The 8,668-nt window shown below is 42.9% G+C and overlaps 1 protein-coding gene across 1 annotated transcript in view; it reads left to right on the top strand.

Annotated features, from left to right (window-relative positions):
• The first annotated feature begins 811 nt into the window (after positions 1–811).
• LOC134883412 (cGMP-inhibited 3',5'-cyclic phosphodiesterase 3A-like) overlaps positions 812–8,668 on the top strand; it is a 68,136-nt gene continuing 60,279 nt past the window's right edge. The window contains exon 1 of the mRNA XM_063911773.1: positions 812–2,295. Coding sequence (XP_063767843.1) covers positions 1,366–2,295 — 930 coding nt within the window. The 5' untranslated portion in view covers positions 812–1,365. The remainder of the gene's footprint in view (positions 2,296–8,668) is intronic.

Below are 8,668 nucleotides of genomic sequence, written 5' to 3'. Positions count from 1 at the left end.
GTCATATTCTTGGTGTGTGCATCTGCAAACGTGATTACATGTGCTTGCTTAGATGTTTATATATGTGCGAAGGTGTAATCAGAGCTTTACATCTGAGGGTACACACGTGTGCCTCCTGGACTGAGAACACTTTCACTTATGCACATGGAAGACCTGCATGCTGAAACATTGATAGAGACTTTCCTCTGTGACGCAACACATCATCAGTGACACTTAGGGTCTGATGAATATTTCAATGACCTGGAGCAGTGGGGACATTAGGAGTCAAGCTGGAGGGCAACCACAGGACTATCCTGAACATTTCACAGCAAGACTTTGTGTGTGAAGAGGTAACATTTTTCTCATCAAACTCTTAACATTGCTACCTAGTTCAAGAGGAATCCATTTCAAGGCAGTTTAAACCACAAATCAAAAGGGTACCAATTCAGATAAAACATGGCCTAAATGTTTTTCCTAAGTATGCTTATTCCATTCAGAGAGGAACTCATTGGGAAAATGTAGGTCAACCACATTTTATACTAAAACAAGTTTTGCTGCTGTGTAAAAATAGACAATAATATATATTTTTAATGTTTTTATGATATAGAATATATTCAGAAGAGATAACAAATCTAATCATGAGTCAAATCTAATTAGGACAACGCCTGCTGGGCTGGCTGAGATAAGATTTGGGGGTTTCACTGCTGCTGCAATATCTTGCTCCCTGTGTGAAGTCGGAACTCGGGGGTGTGAATGAGCTGAGACTCGCGGCTGGTTGGATTGCTGATGACAAACACTCCGGATTTGCCCAACAAAACGCAAAGCACTAACCTGACGGACACTCATTTAAACTGTTCAAATTCCTGAGCAGCGTATGTCCTCGAAAGTAACAGGGGAGCCTCTACTGTTTCAGGAGAGACCGGGAAGTGTTTTAACAATGGACACGGGGAGCGCGTTTTGTCACTGTGTGTGCACAGAACGGGACTGATATTTTGCTGCACGGAAGGAGCCGTGGAGCCACAAAGCGAACAGAAGGAGAACTCAAAGGGAAGACACGCCACTAAGGAGGGCAAAGCAGGACGCGTGTGTGCAGAGAAGCAATGCCCTAGATCTGAATAACATCGGAGTAACTCTGTCATTCAGGCTCATTTGATGCTGTTTCGAGCACAAGTTTCTCATCCCGCACCTGGATAAACAAAGGGACTGCGTGGGGTGGCAGCACATCTCCATGCGTAACTGGAGACGCATGGACGCGTATTCGCTGTACTTTCTCATCATGCGTACAATAAATTATGTTTGTTTTGTCACTAAGTCATGCCCTGTCCCATGACCACACTGCTATAGATGCATTATAGACTTCCTCATACTTCATATCTGCCATGAGTGATGGCGATGCCTGCAGAATCTGACAGTACCGGTGCGCAGAGCAGCACTCGTGAAAAAAGCTTCAGCGCACCGGATAGCAATGGTTATGTGAAAACATGTGTCATCCCACTGTGCCGTGACCGAGATTACGAGTCGTGGGTGAGGCTAATGTTCACAAAAGTATGGAGTTCCCAGAGACTCCGGAGTGCGGTGTGTGTGGGGTCGCTTTCGGTTTTTCTCGCTCTGCTGGTCAAATGTGCAGACAAATCTGAAGCCAGCAGCAGCAGCAGCAGCAGCAGCAGCGCTGACAACACACTCTCGCATTCATCGTCCCCCCTTCACTTCGTTTCAGGCTGCGCGGCGGAGCTGTTGCAAACTTGCTGGAGTGTGGTTTCCCCACTGTTTACCCTCGTATGTGCCTTCTTTTGGGTTGGTGTCTACTTAATCCGCTGCAGAGTGCTAATCCAGAGCGCCCTCTCCTTTCTAACCTTGTGCCACCTGGGCGAAGCGGCGGCGTGGTCTCTCTTGGACGGGACAGATGAGCAGCTGTTTTCATTCACGACAGCAGCCGTGGTCGTGCTCGTCTGCGTGGCCACCGGTGCACTCATGGTAGCACGGCTGAATCAGGGCATATCGTTGATATTTTTCATCAGTTTAGTCAGGACTATCTCACTCTTCTCGCTGCAAAAAGTACGGTCTACTTGGAGACCGTACGTAGCGTACCTGGTTGGAGTGCTGGGCATCCTGCTGGCGAGGTATGCTGACAAGCTCCTTCCCAACCAAGGGACACACAAGGAGGGCTGCACCCCTGTGACTGGAGCCAGGGAAGAGATTCCTGTATTTAAAAGGCGCAGGAGGTCCAGTTCTGTGATAGCCTCAGACATGGCACACAGTCAGTCCAACAGTAAATCACATCGCCGGACCTCTCTGCCATGCATCCAGAGGGACCAGGTAAGAAGTTTCTGTCCCAGACAACTTTTCTATTTCTGTCTTGTTTACTTCTTACAATGACCAGATTTGTCTTTTTGGGAAACAGAGGAAAGGAGGGATAAGGGAAATAGCAAAACATAAATAGAAAATGGCCCTTTATGACTGATAAGAATGTTGTTTGTTGTTGTTGTTATTATTATTATTATTATTATTATGATTATTATTGTTATTTTTTTAAATTATTATTATCATTACCGTAAAAACATATTTTATTGAGGATTACAGAGGTGTATTTTCTGATTTCATATATTTGTAGTATAACACCAACCCACAACATCAACAACAATAATAAGCTGATAATTGTAATAATATTGAGAACACATTAGTATTATTTGGATCACAATCATTAGGAAAAGTAGAAGTAGTGGATTTCTTTGTAATACAGTACATGTTTGCATGTCATGCCTCTGTTTTACACTACAGTGCGGACAAGACATTTGGCTTTTATCTTTGCTCAGTTGTTATTGCTCGAATCGTCTTTGGACTGATATCATGTCTTATTCTGTGGCTCCTCTTACAGCCATTGACTGGGAAAAAAAGGAATTAAAATGATTTATAATATTTTATTTTCTCCTTTTAACGTCTTTCTAAAACTGTTGCATAATGCTTCATTATTATTATTTGTGATGTTATGATCTTCTGAAGTTTTGAATTATTCCACATTTTTTAAATGTTCCTATGGAAATGTGCACCAGTCAGTCCGGGCTGATGATTTGTGCATGCAAATTTATACAGTATAATTGCAAGTGTAGCTATGTTCTTAAAATAAAATTCCAAATTTGGTATTTTGCTGCTGAAGGGATGCTATTTTGGAAAGAGCTTTCAAGTGCTGATGAGAAAGGGAAGCTGAGGACACGATGTCAATGATTCATCTCATCCCTAATTATTTATGTCAAACATTCTCCCTGGATGATCTGTAAGCCACCGCCACAAAACTGACAAATGGATTATTATCTCTTCATCCTGGACTTTAATACCACTTGCTCCTCATCACTTTTCTGGGATTGCCGTCCGTAAACTCCTGTTTGTAGCAGCTCTGCTTTAAACTTCATCAAGTACTAAAACACATGCATACCTGTGTTAAAAGAAGATGGGGGGCTTCACTCAAACAGATTTATCAGCTCCTCGGCCCTCCTTATGGAAAATCAATGAGCATGCTGAGCATGTGAATGGGAAACAGATTTTTGCAGTGATCAAAGCTCTCGTTGTGACCTGTGAGTGCGGTGAGGTTGTGAGATGAGAGGCTGCTCTGTCGGCCCGGCCACTTGAAAGATGCCCTCAGCTCTCAGGCTAGTTAGCGTTGTAGTGTGCTTGTTTGTTTTTCTTTGGTGACACTCACACACTCCTGCATACACAGATTGGATATGAAAAGGCTCTTAGATACTTTACAGTTTACATTTTATTCTGATTTAGGTTTGATGTCTCAGCTGAAGCTAATCCAAGTGTCAATCATTATGAGTTTAATATGAAGTAGTTTCCTGCAGAAAGGGAGTGAGGATGTATCTTCATTTTTTTTGGATTAGCTGCAAGATAGTTTATAGTTCATATTTAACACTTGCTGTATCTTCATAAACAAGGATGTGCACTGAAGGCAGAGTATTTTAAACTGTGCTCTGTTTAAAAGTATTATGAATGATGCAAATGATGGAGAGAAAAATGTCATACAAATAAGTATTGACATTGATACAAGAAGACATAAGTAATACTTTCGATCTCTAATGTCATACTCATCTCATAAGTGGTCATGCAAAACAAGAAGAAACTGTATATAGGTTAAAAAAAAATGTCCCCTTGTTGCTTACAGTAGTTTTTCCATTATGGTAATAGTGAACATTACCAGGTGTTACGCAACAAACCAAGAAATCTTCTTTTCTGTCGCAGAGGTTGAATTTCGGATGAATTACATTTTTATTCAGACTCCCTTACTCTAGGGGATTCATTATAGAGTTTCTCAGAGAACAATTAAAGCATCCCTAAAAGCAAGAGATTAGCTGTAAACAGCTCTTATTGATGCAACTACGGCAATTAACACATTTTTTCTGCTTCCAATTATTTTTCTTAAGGTCATATTCCAATAAAAACATGGATAACATTTAAGACATCTCTGCCTCTGCTCTGCTGTCACCTCAGCCAGGCTGGAGCCCTCTGCTGAGAGATGATCTCTATTACACGCTTCTGTTGTGGGATAAAGACAGCAGTGGTCAGACTGTCTTCAAAGTATGTGAAAAAAGGAATATAATAGATTTTCTGTGAGTGAGCTCTCATCTGTGGCGACGGTGTTAAGCAGTTGAGCATTCATGGCCTGCCTGTAATTGAGACACACATGGTGTACATATGCTGTCTTAACCGTGTCTTGTCTGTGTGGTCTGTAATGTGTAAACAAGCCCATGCTGACCCACTCCAGTCATCACCTTGCTCACAGAGGGCCCTGGCCTCTCTAAGGGGGGTCTGATGCATGTTGGGGCCACAATGCAACCACCACAAGGTGACGTGAACAGTTAGATGTTAGGCAGCAAAAAGTGTCTAACTGCCTCTCCCTGGAGGACAAAATGACTGCTTGACAGTCACATTGCCATATGTCTCCAGGTACTGCTTCTTAGTTAGATGACCTAAAGAGGCTAAATGATGTTGTAACACTTCTGTACCTTTGTCGTGTTCAGAGTTATGATGTTTAAAGGAAGCTGTAAGAGCACCATAACAAGGAGTAGATTTGCACTTTGTTAACGTGACATTGTTTGCATTAGTGCCGTGCGTCTGAAGTGTTTGAAGAATGGTGTGAGGTTGAAGAAGGGATTACGGTTTATACTTAACTTTGTTTTTCTCAGGAAGCATCTTATATAAATGCCCTTCAGATTGATAGTCACTGTGTAAAAACAGTTTATTCTGAAAATAAATAGAGCGAAAGCAATCCCTCTGACTCTTCTTCCTCACAAGCCTCAAAGCTGCCATGTTGCCCTCGCCGCTCTGCCAAAGCCATGCTCCGAGGCTTTGCTTCACTCTCCTCCACTGCAGATTTAATAAACAGCCATTTTCCCTCCTTTTGATTACAAATTGGCTGCCAGCATCTATCAGCTCACTAAGTAGATGCATTTCGTCCTTCCCATCATGAGCGTAATAAAAGAAGGTCATTATCGGCTGATCTGATAGCGGTTAGCGGGGGCCTCTGCGGGATAGTTCTTCTTCTTGGGTTAATACAAAATGACAGGCCAGCCTTCAGGGTTTCAGCTGGGAATATTGAACTGGAGGAAGAGGTGTGGACTTGTGGCGTGGATCGCTTTTCACAGTGTGTAAGGAAATTTGAGTCCAAGGCTCTCCATCTGCAGACATCAGCACTGTCATAGTACTTCCTCTCCTCTCATGCAGAGGAAACCAGTCTGCCAGCTCTTATCCAATGCTGTTAACTAATCTTACCTGAGCTGCAAAGTTTGAGCTGGGCTGATCGGCCAGGAAGGGGAGTGGACTTTAGCAAAACACTGCTTTTTAGACTGTTCTCTTAGGGAGGCGTTGGAAGCCCCTCCCTTTTCTGTCAGTAACTCCAGCCCTCTCCGTGGCGCTCTGCTCTCTGTCCTCTCACTGACACCAACACAAATATTATCCCAACCAGAGGAGGAAATTCTTTCTTAACTTGGATGATAAAGATATTCTTGAAATCTATGGTAATGACTTCCTGTGGAATGGGATCCAAACACAATTACTGTTGCTGTTGTAAATGTTTCCTGTTACTCTATTTTTGCTGCACCATCTATAATTGAATTGTGTTTTCGATGGAGGAGGTTGTTGATAGCCTGTAGGGAAGTGATTTACCACTGGGCCACTGCACGCACTCATCCCAAACAGCTTGTTTGTATTCTAAACACATCGCCTCGTGGGATATCATTTTTTTGTGGTTTAGAAACATTTCTCCTCCGCGTTTGGATAGGAGGCTGATATCAACATGGGGTTGCGTGACTTATGATTGTTCGATCCACATCACACTTACAAACCCCATTCAGTCCAGGTGTATTAACTGCGCTGTTTGTTTGTGGGGTAAAATTAGGTCATTCGAGGTTCTGTTTAGTAGCCAGGCAAAACTGCAGGCTCAGTGTTACCCTGCTGCATGGTCGAAGGGTGTTGGTTTGGACTGATTCAGCATGGCAACTGTAAGGGTGCTGAAGCTTGTGCTCCAGATTTGTTTGTGTGCTGTAGCCTCTACCATGTTGATTATGCAGCGCAAAGCCACACTGCACTGGGTTATGGTCTGTGGCGGCATAAACAAGAGCTTCTTGCCACATTTTTTTTGTCTCTCCAAAAAGACAGGAGTGCTTCTACTGTATGGCTAGTTTCCAGATGTTGAAAGGATGAACTGGGTGATTTTCACAACCTGTGCTAGGTCGTTGTTTTCATAGTTTAGGCAATTTACCTGGTTATGATTATATTGTTCTCACCAAAATGTTGGTAGAAATCTAGGTATTCTTTGAGTCCTCTGTAAATGGCTTTAACAACAACAACAACAATAAAGACAAAAGTTTGGGTTTTAATTTATCATAAGCATTTCCCCCCCCCCAAAAAAACCCCCTCATGTCTTTATGTCTAACAAATGTGACGCTACGGCTAGTTGCTAATTTATGTAGCTTAATCTAAGCATAAAGACTATAAACAGAGAGAAACTGCCTGGCTCTGTTCTCTTAAAAAAATTACCATGATAAAACGACTAGCCTCCTAGTCGTTTTGCAAAGTAAAGATAATCAGCTGCTGTTTGTAGCTTTATATTATAATGACAGTGCTATCATTCTTCTGTCTTCTTTGATCCAAGGAATTAACTGTGTAGGAACACTATTGGTATTACCGCTTGCAACAACGGAAACAAATACGAAAATAAGACCCTAGAACATAGCAGGAAGTTTTAATAAACGGAATTATCCTTCAAACTCTACATTACATTGCTCACCCATCTGTGTCCAATTCCTGCATTGCCTTCATTTACAGCAACGAGAGTAGCTCACATCCCGGTTCTTGCCCTGAGCCTCTGATATCTTAAGCCAACACTACCAGAGGTCCAGGATGAAGGTGAGTGCCTCCCCTCGCTCTCCTCTCCCTGGCACGACCACGATATGGCTCCCCACTGATTACCATGGAAATTATGGAAGGACATCTGTGTGTGTGTGTGTGTGTGTGTGTGTGTGTGTGTGTGTGTGTGTGTGTGTGTGTGTGTGTGTGTGTGTGTGTGTGTGTGTGTGTGTGTGTGTGTGTGTGTGTGTGTGTGTGTGTGTGTGTGTGTGTGTGTGTGTGTGTGTGTGTGTGTGTGTGTGTGTGTGTGTGTGTGTGTGTTGCCAGCAGCTTGATGGCTGCCAGCTGCTGCAGGCTTAGAGGTTGAATCCGCTCGTAGAAACACGGAGGGCCTCAAACCACAGACACAACCCAACGCAGCTGGAAGTGCTAGACAGGCACAGGCCTCCAGTATTGACACACAGCACACATATTAACACCTCAAGATCCTAACAACTGCTGAAGTTCAAGCAAAAGCAAATTATTTTTGTCTTGTTTGTGATGAAGCGTTTATTACACGCTGTACTTTTTTCTACTGCTGTCTTTTCTAGAATGAGGCAATTATGTCACTCAAGTTTTCTGTGTTCCCTAAAGAGACCGACCATTTCAGCGGAGGTGAACAGAATGTTCCTGGCACAAATGTGTGTATGCTTACAGTGTGTGTGTGTGTGTGTGTGTGTGTGTGTGTGTGTGTGTGTGTGTGTGTGTGTGTGTGTGTGTGTGTGTGTGTGTGTGTGTGTGTGTGTGTGTGTGTGTGTGTGTGTGTGTGTGTGTGTGTGTGTGTGTGTGTGTGTGTTTGTGTGTAGAGAGAGGAGAAAAAATATGTGTGTTTTTGAAGTACTAGATGCATTTGCATATGTGCATGTGTTGAGTTTAGTGTGAATGGGACTTGGTTTCTTCTTAAAACTGTCCCCACTATGGCCAATATGATGATTACAGGATGCTGCAGATGGCACTGTTACCATAGCATTTTTGGGCAAACACAGGCTGGAAATGAGATACTAAATGCATCAGAAAATGAAGTGAGTCAAATAAATCACATCTCATTAAATGTTTAATAACTAATAGTAATCTTCAGCACTCTCAAAGTAACCATGATCAGATACAAGGCTGGCAAACTTTTCATAAAGCTACACAGAGACCACATATCAGCACAAACAACCTACACGGACAGCTAGCGTACGTAAAAATGTAGCATCTTCAGTGGCAGAATATCTCAGCAGAAGTGGTAGTAGAACTTGTGTTTGTTGTGCAGCTCAGGAGGAGGTCTGTCACGCTGTTCTGCCCCCGCTGATCCGACTCTCTGTCT

Source organism: Eleginops maclovinus, chromosome 2 (assembly GCF_036324505.1).
Source record: "Eleginops maclovinus isolate JMC-PN-2008 ecotype Puerto Natales chromosome 2, JC_Emac_rtc_rv5, whole genome shotgun sequence".
NCBI lineage: Eukaryota > Metazoa > Chordata > Actinopteri > Perciformes > Eleginopidae > Eleginops > Eleginops maclovinus.
This window is presented reverse-complemented; position numbering and strand designations above follow the sequence as displayed.